The following is a 26,427-nucleotide window of genomic DNA, read 5'->3' as shown; positions in this document are numbered from 1 at the left end:
TTTATGACACATAGAAAACCTCGTAAATACATTATCACAGGAAGGATGGAAGAGCGAAAGACGGGTCTGCTCTTTGGTTTTACAGACGGGCGGCTGATGCATGATGGGTAGCGGTGGCGGCGGAGGCGGCCTGTACAGCAAAGAGGGTTTGAGGAGGGACCGAAACGCACAGGAGACAGTTAAGTCATGAAATCACAGCTCTTGGCCTCCTCGGCGGCAGGCCTTCACCTTCTCTGGAGTCAGTTTTACAGCGAGATATCGTATATTTTCCGTGTCTATAGAGCGCGAGGCCTCTTCGGGGTTATCTGTTGGCTAGCCTGCTCCTCCTCCTGGAGCGCAGAACGGAAAGACTTGACTTTATCTGGAAGAAGACAGAATATCGCAGGTTAACAGTGGTGGGATGTAACTACGGATATGTACTAAACTTAAGCACAAATGTGACTTTAAGTGTAAGTCCAGTGAAAATGGCATGAAAATACAAATAAGCCACGGAGAGACGCTAACAGCCGGACGTGGCTAACACTGATTAGCTCGTTGCGGTGCGCTGATCGCATTCAAAACAGCATTTTTCTTCGGTTTCCAAAGGAACTCTGGGAGATGAAGTCCCAGAGGCTCGTCTGCAGTTACATCTCACCACCAAAGAGGCCGCTAAAAACAACCTAACTCCATTCTTACGGATAACAACTTTAAAGTGTAATACAGACGCAAAATCATCCCAGGGTCTTTTTAAGCACTTACATTCATCAAATAAGCCATCGAGACAGTTTTTTTCATGTAACAACTATTAATGGAGAAAACCAGGAGAGTAGCTAACAGCCGTACGTGGCTAACAGTGATTAGCTCGGGGCAGAACGGTGAAGGCATTCAAAGGTCTTTTTTAACCACTAATGCTGCTGAAAATAACAGCAAACCTCTGCAGCAGCATGAGAAGAGTCCCTACACACACAACAAAGCACCAACAACGTAGTTAGAGACACCGGATTTTATTAGTGGCAGTGACGGGCTCCACCGGCAGACCGACCGCTGTCACTAAGGCTCCGTTCATACTGCAGTTCCAAGTGACCTGAATCAAATTTTTTTGCTCATACATGACCCATATCTTGGTTGCTTTTGACAGTGTGAACAGCGCAAGTCACATTAGGCGTGTTTCCACTAGCCCTATAGAGCGGCCTCGTGGAAAGTCTCAGGCCATGCCCTCTCGAATGGCCGTCACTCGCCATGTTTCCATTACAAAAAAGGCCCTGACAGGGATTTTACGAGACCCCGGAGGTGACGTAGCACTCTGAATGGGTTTGGATCGCGGGTGATCAGCTGATCAACGATACAGCGGCAAAAAAGAAATACAGAATAGTTGTAGTTTGCTCGACATTGACTGCTCATGCCGGGCACTTCTGTGCATTAAGACCTGCAGTGTGAACGGAGCCCAACTGTGCGGAAAGCGTAAGCCAACAGTGTGAGGGAGTGTGTGTCTAAGAAGTACATACAAGCTAAGTGAAGAGGATAACTTTACCTCTCAGCTCAGTGAGAATGTCGATCTTCTGGTCCAGGATTTGTTCTAGCTGAGTTGCGAAGGACTCAACGTCGTAGTCCACCTCCTCCGTCATCTCCAGGAGCACCTTCTCGTCTTCCAGCCAGCGGATCGACTCCTGTAAGGACAGTTTAACACAAGTCCTGCGTTGTTTCAACTTTATCATGTAAGACGGGGCGGCCGGTGCCACAGTGGTTAGAGCAGCTGCCCCGTGTAAAGAGGCTGAAGGTCCTCGACTCAGCAGCCCCTGGATTCGACTCCGGACTGTGGCCCTTTGCTGCATGTCTCCCCCTCTCTCTCTCACCCCATTTCCTGTCTGTCCTGTCTAATAAGCGCCCTAATAAGTAAAACACCAGGCTATTGTCTAGTAACTGAGATAAAAGACAGTGTAAACATGAAGTTTTAGTGTGGATGAAGCTAGCCTCCTGATCTCGCTAGCTCCGTTGTATTTTACGTGCAGTCTGGTAACGTGCGGCCAAGTTTGTCAAGAGACCAACCCAATCAGCGTTGGGTTAGAGGCGGATTTAAGTGACGCAACGAGAAGCAAAGTTGTTCAGTGTAAACAACATGGCGACCTCCACGGATGAGATGAGCAGCTATGGAGCAAGCCGCTCACTAACTCTTTGTTCTCTGGATCCTTCTGTTGAATATGGACAGGGCTCCTGAAATTGGGCCTTGGCTACTAGAGGACACTTTAACACACGTTTATGCTCCTAGAGGACACTTTAGCACACGTTTATGCTCCTAGAGGACACTTTAACACACGTTTAGACTCCTGGAGGACACTTTAGCACATAATTTGGCTCCTAGAGGACACTTTAACACACGTTTAGGCTCCTGGAGGACACTTTAGCACATAATTTGGCTCCTAGAGGACACTTTAGCACATGTTTTGGCTTCTAGAGGACACTGTAGCACACGTTTTGGCTCCTAGAGGACACTTTAACACACGTTTATGCTCCTAGAGGACACTTTAACACACATTTAGGCTCCTAGAGTACACTTTAGCACACGTTTATGCTCCTAGAGGACACTTTAGCACATAATTTGGCTCCTGGAGGACACTTTAGCACCCGTTTAGGCTCCTGTTTTCGTGGCAGATTGAAGTGAAACAGAAGAGACTGTTAAGTGTAAACAACATGGAGGCTTCCGTGGATGAGATGAGCAGCTATGGAGCGAACCGCTCACTAACTCTTTGTTCTCTGGATCCTTCTGTTGAATATGGACCGGGCTCCTGAAATTGGGCCTTTGATCCGTAAATTCACGTTAAACACAAAGGGAAAATCTCCTTTACCCACATGTTTACTTTGCCTCCACGCTGTTCGTTGATCTGATTGGTTGGTTTGGCCCGTGTGTTCGTGACAGACAGATGGTTTATCCAATCAGAAACCAGTGTTTTCGCCCCTTCCCAAAAAAATCTCCAAACGAGAGTTCACAGATGGAAATGCTGAGAAAATGAGAATCGATCCATCCGTAGGAGTCAGGTTAGTACGAACCAGGAACGTTTGTAAAACAGTTTGCTGATCAATTTGAAAGTTAAAGTTTCTTCTAGTCAGATAAGTAAGTTATATGGGGAGGAAGCCCTCTTACCTTTTCTTAGCTGACAGTTTGAACTCCAGCCTTCCTCAGAGCTGCTGTTTTCTTCCGGGTATGACGTGTTTTAAGAAAACAGCTGACCGGGGCGGGGAGCTTTATTTTGAAGTTTCCCGACCCGGTCAACTTGTCTGACTAGAAGAAACTTTAACTTTCAAAATGGATAAAGAAGACATTAGGAATACAATCGATCTAGTTTGCTGATCGACTGGTTATTGATTCTTACAGTAAGTCAGGGTTCACACACATTTCCGTTGATGGATTTTCATGATTTTAAATGTGGACCTCTGACTTCTCTGGGCTGCGTCCTGCTCCTGAAGTCTCTACCGTACCTGGAAAACGGCCCTGTGGTCCTCCAGGACCTGCTCCTCCATCTCCACCAGCTGGGAGACGGCTTCGTGGAAAGTGAAGAGCTGCGGGGAAACCTCTTCCTCCTGCAGAGAGGAACATGTGTTCACATCAGCCTGCAGTTAGTACATGTCCAACAATTATGATGGAAAACCGCTGTACGCACATTAAAGTAATAATAATCTATCTATCGCTGCACGAGGTGACTTAACGCTGACTCTGCGCCGTTAGCATTTAGCAGGACCTTGGCTCAGTGTTCAGCTCCCCCTCTCTTCCAAATATGGACCCGTCCAGTTTACAAAAAAACAAGATGGCGACGGCCAAAAGACTTGAACAAACGTGAAACCATCCTTTCTATTGCTTTGTTAAATCCGGCCGTCATGCACCGCAGTGACTGAGCGTCTTACGTTCTGTTCGCAGAGCAGCTTCAGGTCGTCTCTCTGCGGAGAACTCCCGACCCCCCACTGAGCCTCCAGCACCTCCAGCTGGTCCACATGTCCTCCCTGACGCATGTCCATCGCTGCCGCAGGGTCCACCGTGAGCTCCTTCACCCTAAAACAACAAAACGACCGCTGTAACTACTGCTGGGGTTTCTGAACGTTGAGCAAAACAATAAAAACGTTTGGGAGTTGCATGCAGTATGCAGAAAACTGTGCTGCTGTGGGTGAAAATGCTCCATGCAGGTTCAGGAGAAATTAAGTCTGGGAAAATAAACGCAGGTCAACAAACACTGGAGGGTGGAGGAAAAATGTTAATGCAAAATTAAAAATGGAGGAAATAAACTTTGGGGATAAATGATGTCACAGTTTGAGCCCGCGTGCATTATCACACAAAACTATAGTTAATGTATTTTGGTGAGTTTGTTATTAGTGTGGTTTATTTGAGGTTAGGTGCGTTTTCATCAGGGTCGAATACCCGGAATGAGGCGGGTCGATCTCGCCGGAACGCCCTAATTTGCATGTGAGTCGCTCGAGCGGTCGTTTGAGCGGCCGTTTGTTGTTTGTTGTTTGTGTCTGTCACAGAGCAGGGCCGTTTCTCTCCCCTGAGAGAAGCCCGGTTGCTGATTGGATGCAGCTCTCAGCGGGATGTGACGTGTGGTTGTACAGACTCCACAACAACACGGCGGAGTAGACACTTTTCTCCTGTGGTGTAGAAGAACACAGCGCAGAAAATGATCCGTGCACGCGCATCTTTGCACGCGCTTGTTGCAGTCTACTCCCACCCGGCCGCAGATCCAGGGTGTTAGACTGGAAGACATTTATTCATTTATTCATCTTCAACCACTTGTCCCTGTCGGGGTCGCGGGAGGCTGGAGCCAATCCCAGCTGACATAAGAGAACATGCAAACTCCACACAGAAGGGGCCCCAGCCAGGATTCGAACCAGGAACCCTCAGACTGGAAGACAGCTAATTTTTAAAGAAGAAGAAGAACAGCGCTAAACAACAATATGTAGATCATGACTACATGCTGTCTATAAGTTGTTCTAGGGGAAGAGGATCCATTTGTTATTATTATTATTATTATTATTATTAATTATTATTTCTTTATGTATGCTGCCATGGAAAAGAGGACTGACTTGTGTCGAACCGATTATACATTTGGGGACAATAAAGAACCTAACCTAAGCTAAAATGAGTGCTGCAGCGGACGGGTTGGATTCTAACCTGCGGCCCTTTGCTGCATGTTCCCATTGTCACACACACACACAACACACACTGTACTGCAGCGGGGCGACAGCCTGTCTGTCAACACACACTTTTACAGCGTGGAATTTTTTAAGGTGGAGTGTTTTCTCTCATGTTACTTGTACATAAGTTGGCGCTGTGAACCGTACGTTCCACCTTAAATCAAACTGCAACTATCCTGTATTTCTCACTTTGACAAAGAAGCGAACGGAGCGCCGCTGCGTCACCGATCAGCTGATCACCGGTGATCGAAACACATTTAGAGGGGTACGTCACCTCCGGGGTCTCGCAAATTCCTCTGGGGCCTTTTTTTGTAACGGAAACACGTCGAGTGAGAGGACTTTTGAGAGGGCGTGGCCTGAAACGTTCCCATCTTACCCCAAAGGAAACATGCTTATTATTGATAATCTGATCGCTGACGGGATGGTGACGCTTAACATCTTAGTTCTGACAGCAAGTCCGTTAAAATCACCGCAATATGGGCGTGGGGGGGGGGGGGGATCATCAATCATCGCTTTAACCATCGATACATGCCCTGATCGCCAGTCGGCACGAACCCAGCAGCCATCTTTAAAGTGGAAACAGGTCGTTTTACGCTTTTATTGTGAAAGATAAGAAGAAAGTAGTCGTTCGCTGCTGTTGACGCAATAGTTTGCTGTCTTTGTTCAGACTGTGAAGCGTCCGTGTTGTTATTTTATGACCTTCATAAGTTCAGGAACATCTTCCTCTTTCTTTATGTCGGAAATCAAGTCGTCATTTTCCCGGGAGTTCGTCGCGGTGGCCGACCAATCTAAACGCCGTTGGTGTCACTATTCTATACTTTACATTGTGCAATCAACATTTACTTCATAATGACGAGTAATACAGAAAACTTGTCCTTAAAGACGTATAAAAATGCTTGTTTGGAATAATAATTAGTGTCTTTTTGGATTTTTCCCATCGATTGGTCGAAGAGTTGGTATAATTTTCCTTCTCCAGCTCTTATTTCTAAAGCTCTAAGTGACGGGAGGTAGCGTCTGAGTGGACAGGAAGCAACAGAAAGTGGGTATTAATGAGTAATGAGGGTGATGGCGGTGACTTGTTGTGAAGGGGCGCTGCGGGGAGAAGTGATCCGTGCGTAAAGTGATCGTACTCGTAAGACGGGGAGAGCTCAGAGCGACTCCCTCCACCCCCGCTCTGGGAGAAGGGGATGTCTGAAGGACTTATCCCAAACTCCTTTACTCTGGAAACACAAGACCATGAAGAAGAGACAGGAGAGGATTAAATGTTACGCTGTGCAAACATATTTTCACGTGAACGTCATTTAAAAAACAGCGACGCCGTGTTACCTGTTGGCGTATCTCAGCGTGTTCAAGGTGTTTTCACATGAGGCCATTCCTGGAGAGATGGTTGCAATCTGTGCAGGGGAACACGAGCGGCGTTGCATCAACATTTACCTACAAAACCTTTAATAATGCATCAGTAGGTAGAGTAACACACACACACACACACACACACACACATAAGCAGCTCTGCGTTGTCTTACCATGCATGTTCTGGAGTTTTCCCCGATGAAGGAGTCTCGCAGCACTTGGGTTAACTTGCTGGCTCTAAAGGGAGTGTGAGGTTTGTTTCTGCCCAGCGCCCGAATACACTCCTACACACACACACACACACACACACACACACACACACACACACACACACACACACACACAATACACATTTAATATCGGATCAATTACAGGGTTCCTACAGCTTAAGGCAAGTTAAAATCAAGACTTTTTAAGACTTTTTCTTTAATGAAATTTAAGACCATCTCCTCTGCACGTCCCCGGCTGCGACTGCACGACTGTTGTCTTGGTTCCCCTATCGTTACGGTGAGAGGTAGTCTGTAAAAGTATTTTAAAAAGCTAAATGTAACCGATTTTTTGAGATCTGAGACCCATTTCCCATGTTTTAACATTTTTAAGACCTTTGAAAGTCTGATTTAAGAAGTTTTCATTACAATGAAGTCCTTGTTTTTACATTAATGAATGAAACGCCTTTATAGACATCTGCGGTAACCCTGAACTAGTCCACAACAATTTTGATCATCGCTTTACTATGAAAAAGACATTTCATGTTTGAGAAGTGGGAGGAAAACGATCAGGCGATGGATTTGCTAGTTCACAACATATTGATTTAAAGCTGCAGGAGTCGAAAAAACCCAAAAAACGCTGGATTCAACGTCCTGAGCCAATACGAACACTCTCTGTCCGATATGACCTGTGATTGGACAAAGTCTCTAAAGCCTGAAAACGAAGCCAAGAGGAGGTGCAGAAGTCGTGTTTTTTCTCAGAACACTACGATTAAAGATCTTTATGGATTTTTTTTGCCCAACAACGGCAAAAATAAACAACCACCCCAACTGTACACCACTAATCGCTGCAGCTCTAATGTTCATCTCATCACCAAGATATGACCTACATCTTTTTTGGCAACTTTGGACATTTAAGACGGATGTTTTGTTTATTTCTTATTTTTATTTTAGACTGGAGGGCCTTTAAAGTTGTGAGACTTCATCTCCCAGAGTTCCTTTGGAAACCGAACAGTGTCGACTGTGTGACGTCAGTAGATCTGCAGCTCTCACCTGCAGCAGCGGCCTGATGCCTTCATGCTCCACACTGACAGGAGGTCAGAAGAGACAAGGGGAACCATGTAAACAGCGTCACTAACTGTGCACCGCGGGAAAGTCTCCGCAGACACAAGTGCGTTCATTAGTGGGTCATTTGATCAATCACCGTTGTTTTAACTCACTCTGTGATGGATAGGAACTTAACAGACAGTTAACTAGATGGAAATCTTACGGACTACAGCTTTAATATATTTGGATATGTGGTTAAAATGATCCGTGTTAAGCACTGACAACACAAACACGACCGAGTTTTGGTGCAGTCGGTTTTCACACCTAATGCAATCAAACTCTTCTCAGTTCTGGGATCGAGTCCCTGACGTGAAAGTCTCCTAAAGTACATTTTTAAAAACAAATGTGATTAGGGATCGACGGATATGGATTTCTTTTGGGCCGATATGTGGAGTCGATTCTACTTTTGCTCCCTCAGTTTACATCATAAAATTACATAATGATGAAAACAAAAGTTAAAGGTCTCAATTTAAAAAAAAAGGAGCATTTATTGAACTTTAAAAAGGCGTCTCCAGCAACACGGAGCTGCCTGTGGACGCCTGTCTGTAAACAATGGCGGGAAAAAAATATCGGAGAACGCAGCAGACCGCGTCGGTCGACGTATCGGTCTGTCACTACTCTGATTTCATATCCAGACTGTGGAGGTCGGACGTTAAATAACTGATTCTCCAAAACCTGCGTCATAACAGATACCACACTGGTGTTCAGAGACTGAATGACCTCCACATCCCTCGCTGACTCTACTGTAAAGTCCCTGATGCACAGGACGTCTTTAGGTACTGAGGAGACCTTTAGTGCCAACAGGCTCTTGTTGATCTCAGCTCCTTCCAGACGAGTCTGGCGGTCGGCGCTCGACGTGTCCGCCCCTCTCTCGTTCCCCGCCAGGTCAATGAGGGAGAACTTCCCGTGCATCTTCCCCCGCCGACGCAGGATGATCTGGAAGACGGCGTGGCTCCGGGAAGAGTGAGCGTTCGCCGAGGTCTGACCAGAAGTCCTGAAGGAGACGCGGGGACATAAAGCTTTACTCCGAACTTCTCAGGACAAACTTCTGCCCTCACTGCTGCTTCATTCATCGCCTCCTACCTGCAGCTGTTTCCCACTTCGATGAGTTTGAGGACGTCCTCTGTGCACTTCACCTCCCTCTCCTGCAGACCCACCACCTGCACCTGCTGCTTCCCGTCCTCCAGGACCCGTAACTTGGCTTTGCGGTTCAGCAGGTCAAACACCTTTTTTTAAAAAAGAAAAGAAAAATTACGAAAAATCAGAGTTTCACGTGTCGTCTCCACAGCTTTACTGCGCCTGTCAGGGCCTCTGTGACATTTCCACAGTTTGAAATGCAACAAATCACAACTAAAGTAAACGCACAGGGTCGTTGAACAACGTCATGACGGAAGTTTTCATGCCACAAAGTAGAAATGATAGTTTTCCTGACATTTATGATCCGTAGACTCACATAAAATAAAGAAAATATATGTATATATATGTATTTGCCTATATGTATAGGCAAATAATCTAGGTGATATATGCACAAATATAACGCCTAACAAGACTGAGGCCCTTTGCTTTGAGCTAAATGCTAACTGCACGCTCCTGTTAAGCCGGTTTACTGTTCACCGCCACATCTTACCCCGATGGAAACACGCCTATTATTGATAATCTGATCGGCGAGGGGGTGGCGGCGCTTAACATCTTAGTTCTGACAGCAAGTCCATTAAAATCACCGCAATATGGCCGTAGGGGGGAAAAAAATCATCAATCATCGCTTCAACCGTGGATACATGATCCAATCGCCAGTCGGCACAAACCCAGCAGCCATCTTTAAAGTGGAAACAGGTCGTTTTACGCTTTTATTGTGAAAGATAAGAAGAAAGTAGTCGTTCGCTGCTGTTGACGCAATAGTTTGCTGTCTTTGTTCGGCCTATGAAGCGTCTGTGTTGTTATTTTATGACCTTCATAAGTTCAGGAACATCTTCCTCTTCCTTTATGTCGTAAATCAAGTCGTCATTTTCCCGGGAGTTCAGCGCGATGGCCGACCAATCTAAACGCCGTTGGTGTCACTATTCTGTACTTTACATTGTGCAATCAACATTAATATCATAGTGAAGAGTTAAAACACTTAAAGACGTATACAAATACTTTGTTTGGAATAATAATTAGTGTCATTTTGGATTTTTTTCCCCATCGATTGGTTAAAGAGTTGGTATAATTGTCTTTCTCCAGCTTTCTATGGGTGATATATGCACAAATATAACGCCTAACAAGACTGAGGCCCTTTGCTTTGAGCTAAATGCTAACTGCACGCTCCTGTTAAGCCGGTTTACTGTTCACCGTCTTTGTTTAGCATGTTAGCATGCTGGTATTTGTTAAAACACAAAGTAAACTTCAGCTCTATCCAGTCTGTTTTAAAGACGTAATGCTGTGCATCTTGGGTATATTGTGCAGCGATGATGCTGCAAACCCTCCTGCAGGCCATGGTGTACTTCTGTTAAAATATGTGCCCCTACTAATGTTCTCTCTCTTAATTATACATCTATATTATAGCCCCGCAGGCAGCAAACAGCCTTATAGTGACTTCTTTCGTGACTTCACACTCAGTGGTGGAGATACATGACTAAATCTGTACTGTGTGAGTGATCAAAGATTCATTTATTACTGTTACAAAGCTGGATTTCTGACCTTGACAGCATGGGTTTTCACTCTCGCAGGTGAATATTTTATAGAACGCAACGGCAGTTTTGCGTTTCCTCCCTATAGATCGTCTTTCCCTAAACAGGGACTCGGCTCCTCCCAGCGAGGATGTGAGAGAGACTGGAGGACAGAGGAGCAGGAGCTGCCAAAGCGTCAGTCTCAAGTGACGTCAGATACTTATGGCGTGCTGCACAGCTGTGTCTGTCACGTGCAGTGCAGCATTTATACTCCACGCCACTTGATTAAAAGAGGGTCCACCTGTGTTTCCTCCAGAAGCCTCCTCTCTCCTCGTCTCCTCAAGGGGAATTTGAGGGAGAGGAAGAGGAGGAGGGAGAAAGCACGACATAGCATGATGAAAAGCCCCCCATGTGTCTAATTTGCATCCGGCTGTGGCTTAGTGGGAGAGTGGGTCGTCCTCCATTCAAGAGATTGGCAGTTCGATCCCCACCTCCCCCGGTCCACATGTCAAAGTGACCTTGGGCAAGACACTGAACCCTGAATTGCTCCCCGTGCTGTGCATGGGTGTGTAAATGTGGTGTGAATGGTTAGATTAGATGGTCTGTAGATGTCCACTGCCATCAGTGTGAATGTCTGTGTGAACGGGTGAATGTGACAAACACTGTGAAAGCACCTTGAGTAGTCAGAAGACTAGATAGGCGCTTTATAAGTACAAGTCCATTTAGCATTTACCATCTTGCACAGGGTCAGACGATCTGGAAAGAGCTTAAGCGTGTCCCTAATCGTCGGGTAGCAGAGATGGGATCAGACATGAGGATGGAACTAGCTCAGAAAATGAGTCGCTCTGAGATTTTTTTGGCCAGTTAGGACCAATTTCCCGCCCCAAGATGCCTGATAAATACAGGCCCATGAACACTTACATCAAAGTTTCCTCGGCAACACAAAACAACCTCCTGCTGATAAATGACTGGATTACTCGTCGCGTTGAACGACACTTGCCTTCCCGCTGTAAATCTCGAAAAATGTGGCGAAGATTTGTAGATCCAGCTTCTTGTAATTTGGCTTCTTTATCATGAGAAAGACGTCTCTGGCTGCACAGGGAGAGAAACAAGAGACACTTGAAGTCAGTTAGACGCAGTCCCCAGCAGTGAAGTTACCGTACGGGAGGAACTAACCGGACAGTGCGTAGATCCCTTTGGCGCAATCCTGGTTCTTTCCTGAGAAGTCGCCTCCCATCGTCTAGAAAGAGACAAATGAATCAGAGCAGGGAAAGTGCAGTAAAAACTCTTAAAAAGTTCAAATTCAAAGCGCTCACGTGTGTTTTTCCGCTCCCAGTTTGTCCGTAGGCGAAGCAGGTCGCCATTCCCCGCTCAAAAATGGTCTCAACCAGCGGCTGAGCGGTGAACCTGGGAGCAAAGGAGCGTGTTCGATATTAAAGGAACGATATTTAATAAATTGGAAATTAATGCATAATAGAGAGCTGCAGGGATGAGGTATGTTTGAGTAGGCCGGTCCGGATGTTTGCATCGCCGTGGTTCCCTCGACAAATAACAAGATCTGAGGTAAAAACAAGTCCATGATACTTCCACATTTTGTTGAACACCTTTCATGATTTTTGAAGCGTCAGTGCAATCGCCAGAAGTAAAAAGATGACGTTACACTGTAAATGAAACACAGCGCCCACCAGCTTCTGACTGATGTCAAAGGTTCAGCGCGTTAGTCGTATTTAGCCACAAATCACAACCAAAGTAAACGCACAGGGTCCTCGAACAACAACGAAAGACAACAAGAACAAAAAGTAGAAATGATCGTTATAGAATCACACAAAATAGCACCAGTTTTTATGTGTAAAATATAAAGCTTAACAAGACTGAGGCCCTTTGCTGTGAGCTAAATGCTAACTGCATGCTCGTGTTAAGCCTGTTTACTGTTCTGCGTCTTTGTTTAGCATGTTAGCATGCTGGTATTTGTTAAAACACGGAGTAAAAAAAAAATTTGTGATGACGTTTGTAGTCGTATTTAGCCACAAATCACAACCAAAGTAAACGCACAGGGTCCTAGAACAACAACAGACAAGTTTCATGACACATGCCACCAAAAAGTAGAAATGATAGTTTTCCTGACAATTATAGAATCACACAAAATAGCACCAATTTTTATGCGCATAGGCAAATAATCTAGGTTATATATGCAAAAATATAACGCCTAACAAGACTGAGGCCCTTTGCTGCGAGCTAAATGCTAACTGCATGCTCCTGTTAAGCCGGTTTCCCACCTTTGTTTAACATGTTAGCATGGAACGCAACCGGCAGAAGTGAAAAGATGACGTTAGCCCAGCAGCTTCTGACTGATGTCAAAGGTTCAGCGCGTTACCCGTATTTAGCCACAAATCACAACTAAAGTAAACGCACAGGGTCCTTGAACAACAACAAGGTTTATGACACACAAAGTAGAAATGATAGTTTTCCTGACAGGTGTAAATTTATAAAGACTAACAAGACTGAGGCCCTTTGGCGCCATGACGTTTGTAGTCTCATGCAGCCTCTTGTTGGCAGCCGCCTCTTTGGAGACACGTACAAGCCTCAAAATTCACAAGTGGGAGATTTACTGACGTGTTTTGTGTCGTAACCACGGCCCTGATTTCAGGCATTTAACCACAAAAACCTTTGACTTCAAGACGAGGAAACTGGAAGTGCCTTCTGGGTTTGAAGTCAGATCCCTGCAGAACTCTGTAGACGTCTTTATTTCCTAAAGGCTGACGTGTTTTGTGTTCGTTTTTAATTTATGCCCGGCTCCATTTTTAAAAACCACATTATTACCTGTAAACCATTTCGTTGGTGGAGTTCTCGTCGAAGGCGTAGTCGAATCGGAAAGTTTGGTTTTCCAGGTAACGTGTCAGGTCGACTTTCTGCTTGGGCTCGTGGACCATCACCACGTCCTTGCTGGGGATCGTGATCACGTCCAAATCCTTGGTTGTCAGCTCTACGGAGAGAGAGAGAGAGAGAGAGAGAGGGAGGGAAATACGTTTTCTAACAATTCCTTTCCAGGGCTACGACTAACGACTATTTTCATTACTGTCCTGACCCCAAGTGAAGGAGTTCAAGTCCCTCGGGATCTTGTTCACGAGTGAGGGGACGATGGAGCGTGAGTTTGGCCGGAGAATCGGAGCAGCGGGGGCGGAGCTGCAGTCGCTCTACCGCACCGTTGTGACCAAAAGAGAGCTGAGGAAGACAAAGCTCTGGATCTACTGCTCAGTCCTGGTTCCTACCCTCACCTGTGGTCATGAAAGCTGGGTCAGGACCCAAAGAACCAGGTCACGGGTACAAGCGACCGAAACGTGTTTCCTCAGGAGGGGGTCTGGAGTCTCCCTTAGAGAGAGGGGGAGAAGTTCAGCATCCGTGAGGAACTCGGAGTAGAGCCGCTGCTCCTTTGCGTTGAAAGGAGCCAGTTGAGGTGGTTCAGGATCATCTGGTAAGGATGAACCCTGGGCGCCTCCCTAGGGAGGTGTTCCAGGCACGTCCAGCTGGGAGGAGGCCTCGGGGAAGACCCAGGACCAGGTGGAGAGATTAGATCTCCACACTGGCCTGGGAACGCCTCAGGATCCCCCAGTTAGAGCTGGTTAATGTGGCCCGGGAAAGGGAAGTTTGGGGTCCCCTGCGAATTTGATGGCGATTCCTCCCGAGGATTCCTGGGAGATCTCGTTCACAAGAATGGGATGGACAACCTGAGAACACACGCTGTGTCGCCGCAGAGGCATAAAAATGTCCGTACCACTTTCTCAAACCGGTCTTTTTAAAGGTCTTTCATGCCAAGAACCAAAGAGATTCATTGTTTTATAATATAAAGCTAAGAAAAGCCGAAATCTCCATGTGAGAGGCTGAAAACAGCATCTTCTACCATTTTTGCATGAAAAATGACTTAAACAATTATCAAAAAAGCTGCCAATTATGGTTTTGTCGTTGTACAAGTCGACTAATCGTTGCAGCTCTCATGCATAAAGAAAATGCTGCGGAGAAGACGACGGTAACTGACGCGTGTGTAACCGTCTGAACACACTTAATGCAGTATATGAAGCTTCTCTTACCTTTCTTATTGAGTGGGCGTGCACGCACACACACGCATATCCTGTGCTCCTCGATCTGAAACAGCAGAAGGTGCAGACACGTTTATAGATGCTGTTGTGGGAGTTTTATATATTTGTAATTCATAATCATAGTTTTGTCAGGTCAGACGCAGTTCAGTGTCTCCTCTGTTGAACCTGATCATGTGACCGGTGCAGAGCTTGTTTGTGCTAAATGGAAAACGTAAATAACGGCCTCATGACGGTATAATGGCAGATCTGTGCTTCTGTACATCCTGTTTCTACAGAGAACTCGGGACTTTTTTTATGGCCTATGTGGACCCTGTTTTAGAGACCTTGGCCTGTGTGGACCCTGTTTTAGAGACCTTGGCCTGTGTGGACCCTGTGTTAGAGACCTTGGCCTGTGTGGACCCTGTTTTAGAGACCTTGGCCTGTGTGGACCCTGTTTTAGAGACCTTGGCCTGTGTGGACCCTGTGTTAGAGACCTTGGCCTGTGTGCACCCTGTTTTAGAGACCTTGGCCTGTGTGGACCCTGTTTTAGAGACCTTGGCCCGTGTGGACCCTGTTTTAGAGACCATGGCCTGTGTGGACCCTGTTTTAGAGACCTTGACCTGTGTGGACCCTGTTTTAGAGACCTTGGCCTGTGTGGACCCTGTTTTAGAGACCATGGCCTGTGTGGACCCTGTTTTAGAGACCTTGGCCTGTGTGGACCCTGTTTTAGAGACCTTGGCCTGTGTGGACCCTGTGTTAGAGACCTTGGCCTATGTGGACCCTGTTTTAGAGACCTTGGCCTGTGTGGACCCTGTTTTAGAGACCTTGGCCTATGTGGACCCTGTTTTAGAGACCTTGGCCTGTGTGGACCCTGTTTTAGAGACCTTGGCCTATGTGGACCCTGTTTTAGAGACCTTGGCCTATGTGGACCCTGTTTTAGAGACCTTGGCCTATGTGGACCCTGTTTTAGAGACCTTGGCCTATGTGGACCCTGTTTTAGAGACCTTGGCCTGTGTGGACCCTGTTTTAGAGACCTTGGCCTTTGTGGACCCTGTTATAGAGACCTTGGCCTATGTGGACCCTGTTTTAGAGACCTTGGCCTGTGTGGACCCTGTTTTAGAGACCTTGGCCTGTGTAGACCCTGTGTTAGAGACCTTGGCCTGTGTGGACCCTGTTTTAGAGACTTTGGCCTGTGTGGACCCTGTGTTAGAGACCTTGGCCTGTGGGGACCCTGTTTTAGAGACCTCGGCCTGTGTGGACCCTGTGTTAGAGACCTTGGCCTGTGTGGACCCTGTGTTAGAGACCTTGGCCTGTGTGGACCCTGTTTTAGAGACCATGGCCTGTGTGGACCCTGTTTTAGAGACTTTGGCCTGTGTGGACCCTGTTTTAGAGACCGTGGCCTATGTGGACCCTGTGTTAGAGACCTTGGCCTATGTGGACCCTGTTTTAGAGACCTTGGCCTATGTGGACCCTGTTTTAGAGACCTTGGCCTATGTGGACCCTGTGTTAGAGACCTTGGCCTATGTGGACCCTGTTTTAGAGACCTTGGCCTATGTGGACCCTGTTTTAGAGACCGTGGCCTGTGTGGACCCTGTTTTAGAGACCTTGGCCTGTGTGGACCCTGTGTTAGAGACCTTGGCCTGTGTGGACCCTGTGTTAGAGACCTTGGCCTGTGTGGACCCTGTGTTAGAGACCTTGGCCTGTGTGGACCCTGTTTTAGAGACCTTGGCCTGTGTGGACCCTGTTTTAGAGACCTTGGCCTGTGTGGACTGTACTGTCTAAACCAGACTCACCAGATCATCGTGACTGGTTAAGGGCCTGTAGTCCAGACTGGCTCGGAAGTCTCGGATCATGCACATGATCTCATAGTTTGGTAAATTCACGTCCACCTCCTGTAAAAGAAAGACACTTTCAGACAGCCTGTAACTTCCGCATGTTTCCAGGATATAAATGATGTTACTGGAGTTGTGCACGAGCTCCTCACCTGCGCCCTCTTCTCCCTGAGCTCCTGCTGCTGAAGCCGCCTCCTCTCTCGTTTCTCCTGCAGTTTCTCCACTTCCTTCACGCAGTTGGATTTCCTCCGCGCTGCAGAGAACAGAGCAAACATTCATACTTTAAATAATCACACTGAATTAAACAAACCTGCCTTCTAATCTTACTTCAGTAAACGTGCATAAAGAGCATCAATGTGTTCATCAGTTTACTGTTGCAGCTGGTAAAGGAGGAGGTTCATCCTGTATTAGTTTATTATTACCGTAAATTCCGGACTACAAGCCGCTACTTTTTTCCTACGATTTAAACACTGCGGTTTATACTACGGTGCGGCTTATTCATTTTTTTTTCGTGGCGTCTGGTAGCATTGTTAACTCAAGTCTGCCAGTGGATCCTAAATGCGTGGAGCCGTGTCAAAACATCAACCATCACCAACGGGTTCCGAAAGGCTGGGCTGCTGCGCGATGAAGAAGACGGCGTGCACTCATCCGACATCGAAAACGAGGAGACTGTAACGAGTGATGAGATCCTGAGGCTGTTCACTTCGGACACTGAGTGAGAGGACTTTGATGGCTTTAGTGCGCAGGAGGAAAATGAAGGCGATGAGTGACTTTTTCTGGTAGGATGCGGTTTGTGGTATATGTTATTACGGTAGTTATAAAAAGTTAAGTTATTAAGTTATGAAGCATGTTTTAGGAACCGTATGTAATATATTTCTTTATGTTACTAAGAAGATTAAATAAAAAAAGTTTTTAAAAAATCTTCACTGTAATATCTTTCTGTGTAAATATCTGAACGATGCTTAAGAAGAATAACACAGTGCTTTATTTATTTTAAGTGTAAGAAATGGACGTGAATTACCGGTAGTTCATTTTTTTGGCTGTTTAAACCTGCGGCTTAAAATCCGGTGCGGCTTGTATAATTACAAAATTGATTTTCTTTCTAAAATTTGAGCATGCGGCTTTTAATCGGGTGCGCTCTGTAGTTGGGAATTTACGGTATTATTAATAATAATAATAATAATAAACTAACAGAAGGCTGCTTCAGCTTCGCTGTCGTAGCAACAGATACAGGAAATCTTCCCATCACTGTTTATAATAATAATAATAATATATATATATATAATAACTCTCTCACCTCTGCCTGACAGAGAACTCTGCTCGCTCTACTTTGTTGTATATATTATTATTGTTTATTGTTTATAGCACACTGTGCACTGTATATATACACTATGCATATATTGGATTCTATGTATGTGGGATATATGGGATCATTAATGTCGTTCTATTCTATTGTTTTATTAGCTTTAATCATCTGCATCTGCAAAGTAACGGCGTTTTTAGTGGAGTGAAAAGTTCAATATGTGCGTCTGAAATGTTTCAAGCTGCAGAAAATATAAATATACTCAGTACTCAGCACAGTACCTGAGTGAATGTTACATTTACATCTGCTTTTTCTTTTTTTTATAATGAAATTTGACTATTTTCACTCTATCATTCCTGTTTTCTGAGTCTAACACATAAATAATAAGAGGAAGAAAGAGACGCCTTTTGTCGTCAAACACTCACCACAGCTTTTTAAAGAGATGTGATCACGGTAAATAATAATCAAAGTGAATATTATGCTTTTGAATATTAAACCTGAAGAGTTATCTGCGTGACTTTATGCTAATTTAACAGCCGCAGCTGCAAACTACAACAGTGCCGTAGTATTGAGTCTCAGTGCAGAGTCCAGCGAGCGTGAAAGAGCCTTTCAACGTCCTCGCACGCACAGCTGTCGGAGAATGACATCACTGACTGTCTCACACACACACACACACACACACACACACACACACACACACACACACACACACACACACACACACACACACACACACACACACACACACACACACACACACACACACACACACACACACACACACACACACACCTCTGACATGTATGACCCAGATGAGGCTGTTTGTTACCGTTCTGCTGCTGCAGCAGCGTCTGGTTGAGGGCGGACTGGGGGGCGATGGCCGGGGGCGGGGGCTCTGCAGCTTGGCTCTGCTGGCTGGGACGGGCCCGAGTGGTTCCCACCGCTGCAGCTGAGGCGCACACACACACAATCCAAGATGATAGTCAGGCATTTGTACAAAATTATAAAACAGACAAACTTATTTTGCCAGTCAAATCTGCTGGTTTCTATTCATGCAGATGGTTTTGGGTTGTTTAATTAAAGATATCGTCCGTAAGATGTTGAGTTTCTATCCATCACAGAGGGAGTTATGAGGGATTGACTGTGTTATGACGCATATAGTGGCGTTCGAACACAGTACAAGTTACAGTGAGTGAAACCCCTTAGATCAGGGATGTCAAAGTCAAACACATCAGAGGGCCAAAAAAAAACAATTTGCTCCAAGCCGAGGGCCGGACTGGTTCAATGTTTATTAAAACACATTAAAATTATGCATATCACCTTTTGAACCAAGATCTAACACAGTGTACCGTATTTTATTTAATAATTAAATTAATCATCCAATATTTTTGTACGGCTCAAAACATTTTTCAACAGGCAAACAGACAAAAACAAACTTCCTCCAAAGAGAAAACACATGTCCTGTACATTAAATGAATAAAGCAATATTTTCTTATGACTTTAGTTATTTCAAGGAAAACATTTCCAACAGGCAAACAGCAAAAAAGAAAACGTGTTTCTTAAAACCAAGATAAAGACACACAGCTTTGTGAACATGTGCTCTGCCTCCCACCGAGCTTGTAACACCCTGTTCTCATCGTCCAACTCCCGTTTAGCCGTTATTGGGGGGGGGGGGGGGGGGGGGTGCTGAACGTTGACTTCTGCCCTGAATGCTTAAGAATATTGAAGACAGGGCGGCCCACTTGCGGCGCTACAGTGAGTTTGCGGGCTACCGTTGCATTGTGGGTAAAACACCAGCAGGCGGCTGTGGCGTGCGGGCCGGTTCTAATACTAATCAAATATCATCCCGGGGGCCGAGATCATTCATTGGCGGGCCGAATCTGGCCCGCGGGCCTTGACTTTGACACCCATGCTCTAAATCAGACGTACCTCTGTTCTCCCGTGGAGGATTCTCAGGTTTAGGTATCGCCGTTACCCTTTTGGTCTGAAAAGATAAAACAAAACAAAACAAAACACTATGAAAACCATCACAGAGAGCTGAAATCATTATGGCGTCACAGGTTCTTGCTCAAAGTCCATTGGCTGGTCTCAACGCCCAAGGTCAACCTTTTTAAAGTGCAATAGCAGCTCGATTTACTCCACCTGTGCACCGACTGTGGCTCAAATACAGCCATGGAGTCTGGTGGCATTGATGAGAGAAGACATAACAGCTTCAGTTCCCCCGACAGCGAGGTAAATGATGAGGTACCAGCCATCTATAGACCTTTATCTAACCCTCCTGTTCTCTCTAAGATCCTCGAGAAGTTAGTCACCAATCAGCTGTTTGACTCTTTACATACTTGAGGACTTCCAGTCAGGATTTAGAGCGAATCATAGCACTGAGACGGCACTGATGAAAGTTACTAACGACCTTCTAATAGCTTCAGACAAAGGACTTGTCTCTGTGCTTGTTCTACTAGATCAGGGGTCTGCAACCTTTACTGTCAAAAGAGCCATTTTTCCTCGTCTTCCACCGGATAAAATGTGTCTGGAGCTGCAAAACGTATTTGATGTCACAGCTTATAAAGGTTTATATAAAAGTGGCTGTTACCTGCCATTGTACCTGTCCTAAAACTGTGGTTGTTCGCTAATTGCTCACCACATATCAAGCACACAGGTGAGCCTTCATCATGTGAAAGCAAATCAATACGTCCACTGACACTATTTTCCCTCCCTAAAAATTTTTTGGGGGGGGTTATCCAGCATCAGTGCGGGTCACCAACGCCAGATCAGGGAAAGGCGCTGGGCCGTACGCCAAGGATGTGACACATATTTTAGTTTCACCTAATCTTTTTTCACCTCCAAGATGAAATGTTTTCCCTCGTCCACTGTGCAAAAAAACACGTTATTTACACGTTGTTTATATAACCTTTTGGAAAAGCTACAAGGAGCCACTGAAAAGGGGCTGAAGAGCCGCATGAGGCCCCAGAGCCGTGGGTTGCAGACCACTGTACTAGATCTTAGTGCGGCCTTCGACACTATTGACCATCACTTCCTGCTACAGAGACTGGAGCATCTAATTGGCATTAAAGGATCCGCACTGAGCTGGTTTAAGTCGTATTTATCAGATAGATCTCAGTTTGTAAATCTTATTTCTCATCTCATCTTCAGCCTCTTATCCGGGGTGGGGTCGCGGGGGCAGCAGCTTTAGCAGGGGACCCCAAACTTCCCTTTCCCGGGCCACATTAACCAGCTCTAACTGGGGGATCCTGAGGCGTTCCCAGGCCAGTGTGGAGATCTAATCTCTCCACCTGGTCCTGGGTCTTCCCCGAGGCCTCCTCCCAGCTGGACGTGCCTGGAACACCTCCCTAGGGAGGCGCCCAGGGTTCATCCTTACCAGATGATCCTGAACCACCTCAACTGGCTCCTTTCAACGCAAAGGAGCAGCGGCTCTACTCCGAGTTCCTCACGGATGCTGAACTTCTCCCCCTCTCTCTAAGGGAGACTCCAGACCCCCTCCTGAGGAAACACATTTAGGCCGCTTGTACCCGCGACCTCGTTCTTTCGGTCATGACCAGTTTGTACATGTTAACGACAAATCCTCCATACACACTGAAGTAAGTCACGGAGTCCCACAGGGTTCTGTCCTTGGACCGATTCTATTCACCTTATATTTGCTTCCCTTAGGAAATATCATAAGGAAGCACTCCATAAACTTCCATTGTTATGCTGATGATACGTTCCTGTCTGTTATAGTGAAGGTTTTCGTTGCCACCGTACTCTACGGGGGAATTGTTGGGTCTCTGTAAATCATAAATAAGTCATAGAGTGTGGTCTTTACCAGGGGTGGGCAATCCCGGCCCTGGAGAGCCACTGTCCTGCATGATTTACGTTTCTCCCTACCCTAACACACCTGAGTCTAACAATAATCAAACTGTGACGAGCTTCAGCTGCTTGGTAACGAGCAGAGCATCAGACTCAGGTGTGTTTGAGCAGAGAGAAACCTAAAACATGCAGGACAGTGGCTCTCCAGGACCAGAAGTGCCCACCCCTGGTCTTTACCTAGTCCGTAAAGTGTCCTCAGATCACATTTGTTATGATTTGGCACTTTGAATTGAATTGAATGAAAAAATTCTAAATATATCTGCATTTAAACTGATATTGATCTTTTTCTTTAATGTCTAAAATATGTTTCGCTGCTGCCCCGTCCACATCAGAACTCCTGTAAAAATATCCAAACTTTCCCTTTCCTTTAGACAAAAACAGCCAAATAATCAATGCAAGTCCTGTGAAGCAATAGATAAGCGATTGATTGATTGACAGACAGACAGATAGAGGAGCAGACCTTGGGGAGTTTGCTGGTTTTGGCGGCGTTGGAAGGAGGAAGAGGAGCCTCTGGGCTCTGTGGTATCTCCTCATCAGGAACAACATCTGGGTTTAGAGCAAAGACGCTCTCCAGGTCGATCTGAGGCACAAACAAGAAAGATTATTATCATTATTATTATTATTAAAGCCTTTATTTATTCCAGTAAACACCATTGAGATCAAGAGACAATGTCATTCACAAAGACAAACCCTTTATATTAAATAACATCTGTTTGTAAAGACGACTTTCCTCAAACTAAAAGCATCAAAGACCAAACCACACAGAGTCTGGACACAATCATGCACCTTTTTATATATTATATATAACAATTGTCTCATCTCATCTCATCTCATCTTCAGCCTCTTATCCGGGGTCTGGTCTCGGGGCAGCAGCTTTAGCAGGGGACCCCAAACTTCCCTTTCCCGGGCCACATTAACCAGCTCTAACTGGGGGATCCTGAGGCGTTCCCAGGCCAGTGTGGAGATCTAATCTCTCCACCTGGTCCTGGGTCTTCCCCGAGGCCTAGATGTGTTCGGTTCATTGATGACTCTAAATCACCCGTAGGTGTGAATGGTTGTCTGTCTCTGTTTGTCTCTATGTGTCCTGTGATAGACTGGCGTCCTGTCCAGGGTGTACCCCGCCTCACGCCTGATGTCAGCTGGGATCCAGCCCCCCCGTGACCCCGATATGAACAAGGGGTTGAAGCTGAATAGCTGGATAATTCTTAGTAGTTGTTGTTGTAATAATTATTCCTTATATTTATTTAGTTGAGTTGCTGTTGCATTAATGTTTTATACTCTTCTATTTCAAAATAAACGGCGTCCATTCGCTGTATTCAATCACGTTTTACAAAGGGTTGAACCTGAGCCAGGCCTCACCACAATGGCGATCATATCACAGTCATGCAGGCGTAGGAAGATCTCTCTCTCTTTTTAAAGACACGGGTATCTGCAGCTGTCCTCGGGACCGTCCGACACCCACAGCACGAGGATGGGCACCGGTACCGGGAGGGGAAAATGGTATCAGAGCATCTCTAAAGATATCCGCTCCCTCTCGACAGCTGACCCCGTGTTCCCCTCCCCGCTGCTCTGTGCCTCACATACATATGATTTGAATTTTCCCCCCGGCTCTACCTCTTACCTCTTTCCCTTTGGTGTCTCCGTTCTCGATCCACTCCACCGTCACACTGTCGTTGTCCTCGTGCAGAGACGTGACCATCGCCTGGTGTATTCGACCTGCGGCGAGAGAGAGAGAGGGAGAGTGAGGACGTTGGGGGGGAAAAAAGGCCTGTGTGGGACTGTAGAGTAACCAGGAAGTACAGTATATGTGCTGCTGGAGCCTTTAAAGCATCGTTTCCATGACACATAAATAAGGATGGAGAGATGCTGAAGGGTGTGGCTCAGGATGGATGCATGAAGAACATCCACCTGTCATTCAATGCTTCAAATCTGCTCCTTACAGCCTTGTGCACGCGTGTATAATACAAAAATAAGCTGTTTTTAAAGCAGTTTAGAGCAGAAGAGGTGGAGGGAGAGGTGGAGGTGGAGGGAGGCCCAGTGCATGCAGCCATCCATCATCCATCCCCCCGTGATTCACAGGCCACAGCTGGGGGACGCAGCAGCGCACAGTGGGTGATGTTTCAACCATGATGCAGAAGGGAAGAACCAGAGAAAAGGGCAAGGGAGGTGTCTTATTGGGGGGGTTAAAAGACGGATAGCCGCTCAGGTGGACGGACCCGCCCGCCCCTGCAGCCCGGCGCCCCTGCAGCCCGGTGCCGGTGCAGCCCGGTGCACCGGCCGGTGTCCGCTTCACTGACAGTCGACAGCGGCATGACACCGGAGTAATTTCAGGTTAAATGCACGGTGCTGAGATGATAGCAGCCCGTTAGCTTAGCAGAAACACCCCTGCTGCGGTGGAGCGGTGACGCTGGCTCCTCTCATCCGGAGCCGCCGGATGGAGAGTCGGTGTGTGTGTGTGTGTGTGTGCGGGTACGTACCGTCGCTGCGTTTGATCTCCACGTAAATACCCACGAAGATCTTCCCAAATATACCGGCCATGTCCGCGCGCGTGTGTGTGTGTAAGAGTGTGTGTGTGTGAGTGTGTGTGCTGCAGAAACCGAGGTCACTAACGGTCAGTGACAGGAGAGGCAGCAGGAGAGGAGAGCGAGCCGCTGCGCATGCGCGAGTGGAGAAGCGAGACGCATCTTCAGTGCTGAAGAAAGTAACGAGAGTACTTTTACTCTCCAGTACTTTTACTCCAGTACTTTAACTCCAGTACTTTTACTCCAGTACTTTTGCTGTTTACTCCACTGCTCATTTAAAATGTTACATGTGTGTTAAATATTATAATTAATATATATAAAATATAAAACTGTTGTTTACTGTTATTAGGGTCTGTTGATTTGCACTTTACTCCATATCTTATATTGTTGATTTCTATTTTATTTTGTTAATTTCTTTTTTATATTGTTACTTTTTATCTTATATTGTTACTTTTTATTTTATTTAATTAGTTTTTTTATCTTAAATTGTGACTTTTCTCTCTTATATTGTTGATTTTTATTTTCTATTGTTACTTTTTATCTTATATTGTTAATTTGTTATCTTATATTGTTAATTTTTTATCTTAAATTGTGACTTTTTTTATCTTAAATTGTTAATTTTTTATCTTAAATTGTAACTTTTTATCTTCTATTGTTAATTTTTTATCTTAAATTGTTACTTTTTATCTGATATTGTTACTTTTTTATCTTAAATTGTAAGTTTTTTTATCTTAAATTGTTACTTTTCTATCTTATGATGATAATTTTTATCTTAGTAATGTAAAATAAATAATACAATAAATGCTAAAGGACCAAAACACAATATTAACTCAACATGTCCAAAAAGCAAACACTTATTTAATCCTTTACCTTTTACACTACTTTATAATATTACAATATTAATCATCATGCACAACAGAAACATGTGTTATTAACCACCAACCGCCTAATTTGCATGAATAACAGTATGTATGGACTTTTTCTTTTTAACCTCTTTAACCTTTAAATATATTTAGACTTTTTTTTACTGAATCGATGTTTTACGAATGTCGTCTTTATCCATTTTGAAAGTTAAAGTTTCTTCTTGTCAGACAAGTTAGTTGTATGGTAATGATGTCTTCTTACCATACAACTAACTTGTCTGACAAGAAGAAACTTTAACCTTCTTTTACTGAAGTCAAGCGTTTGTATTTGTTTTAAATCGTCTGAGTAACACTTCTGCGTTTGAAAGAATAAATGATGAATTCATTTATTCTCTAAACTCTGCATGGAAGAGAATGTTATTCTTGCAAAAGTTGGATTACATCTGGAATTATTATTATTATTATTATTATTATTGTTTTCCCAACGTGACCCAAACGACTGTGACTTAGAGCTAGAGTGGGTCGTCCTCCATTCGAAAGATTGGCGGTTCGATCCCCGCTTCCCCCGGTCCACATGTCGAAGTGTCCTCGAGCAAGACACTGAATCCCGAATTCCTCCCTGTGCTGCGCATGGGTGTGTAAATGTGGTGTGAATGGTTAGATTAGATGGTCTGTAGATGTCCACTGCCATCAGTGTGAATGTCTGTGTGAACGGGTGAATGTGACAAACACTGTGAAAGCGCTTTGAGTAGTCTGAAGACTAGAAAGGCGCTTTATAAGAACAAGCCCATTTACCATTTAGCAAAAGACGCAATACAAACCAAACCATGGGCTTGTTGCACCCCTAATGTGCATATATATATATATACTGCATATATGTTGTGTAAAATGATTGTTTTGTTACAGAATAGAGAAGAACTGTGATCTCATTGGTCGTTACTTCACCTCGTTGTACACAAGATGGCAGCAGAGGCCTGTTTACAGAACCAGCAGTGAAGCACACAGAGAATATGGGTTAGAGAGTTCAGTATGTTGTTGTTTCATTTCCATCTTTTATTGTGATGTATTGCCAATTTATTTCTGTTTTCCTGTGCGCTGGAGTAGATCTGTTCCTTAGTTTTAAGTTGTGAAAAAAGGGGCAAAAAAGGGGGAAAGAGAGAACCAGAAAGGTGAGTTTATTTCTATAACACATTTCAGCGACGAGGCCCAGTTTGTCTGCGAGTCCGCCATCTTAGTGACGTCATATTCCTCATGTGATCGTGGGTCGGGGAGAAGCCGACTTCAATTCAATTCAACTTTATTTATAGTGTCAAATCATAACAAAAGTTATCTCAGGACACTTTACAGAGTAGGTAAAGACCACACTCTATGACTTATTTATGATTTACAGAGACCCAACAATTCCCCCGTAGAGTACGGTGGCGTTGAAAACCTTCACTATAACAGACAGGAACGTATCATCAGCATAACAATGAAAGTTTATGGAGCGCTACCTTATGATATTT

At 45.2% G+C, this 26,427-nt stretch overlaps 1 protein-coding gene across 1 annotated transcript; it reads right to left on the bottom strand.

Moving 5' to 3' along the window:
• Positions 1-252: 252 nt before the first annotated feature.
• On the bottom strand, positions 253-24,075 carry LOC310958549 (kinesin-like protein KIF2A; the record flags this gene model as incomplete). The annotated part of the gene is made up of 21 exons (XM_083929526.1): positions 253-361; positions 1,511-1,646; positions 3,454-3,555; positions 3,877-4,021; positions 6,234-6,377; positions 6,484-6,551; positions 6,681-6,791; positions 8,610-8,814; positions 8,904-9,046; positions 11,466-11,557; positions 11,642-11,705; positions 11,782-11,872; positions 13,286-13,448; positions 14,551-14,605; positions 16,335-16,430; positions 16,523-16,623; positions 18,503-18,622; positions 19,603-19,657; positions 21,998-22,117; positions 23,159-23,253; positions 24,015-24,075. 21 exons carry the CDS (start codon positions 24,073-24,075, stop codon positions 276-278), a joined length of 2,253 nt encoding a protein of 750 aa, XP_083785652.1. The 3' UTR covers positions 253-275.
• Between the last annotated feature and the right edge of the window lie 2,352 nt (positions 24,076-26,427).

This window comes from Echiichthys vipera (assembly GCF_963691815.1).
Source record: "Echiichthys vipera genome assembly, chromosome: 16".
NCBI lineage: Eukaryota > Metazoa > Chordata > Actinopteri > Perciformes > Trachinidae > Echiichthys > Echiichthys vipera.
This window is presented reverse-complemented; position numbering and strand designations above follow the sequence as displayed.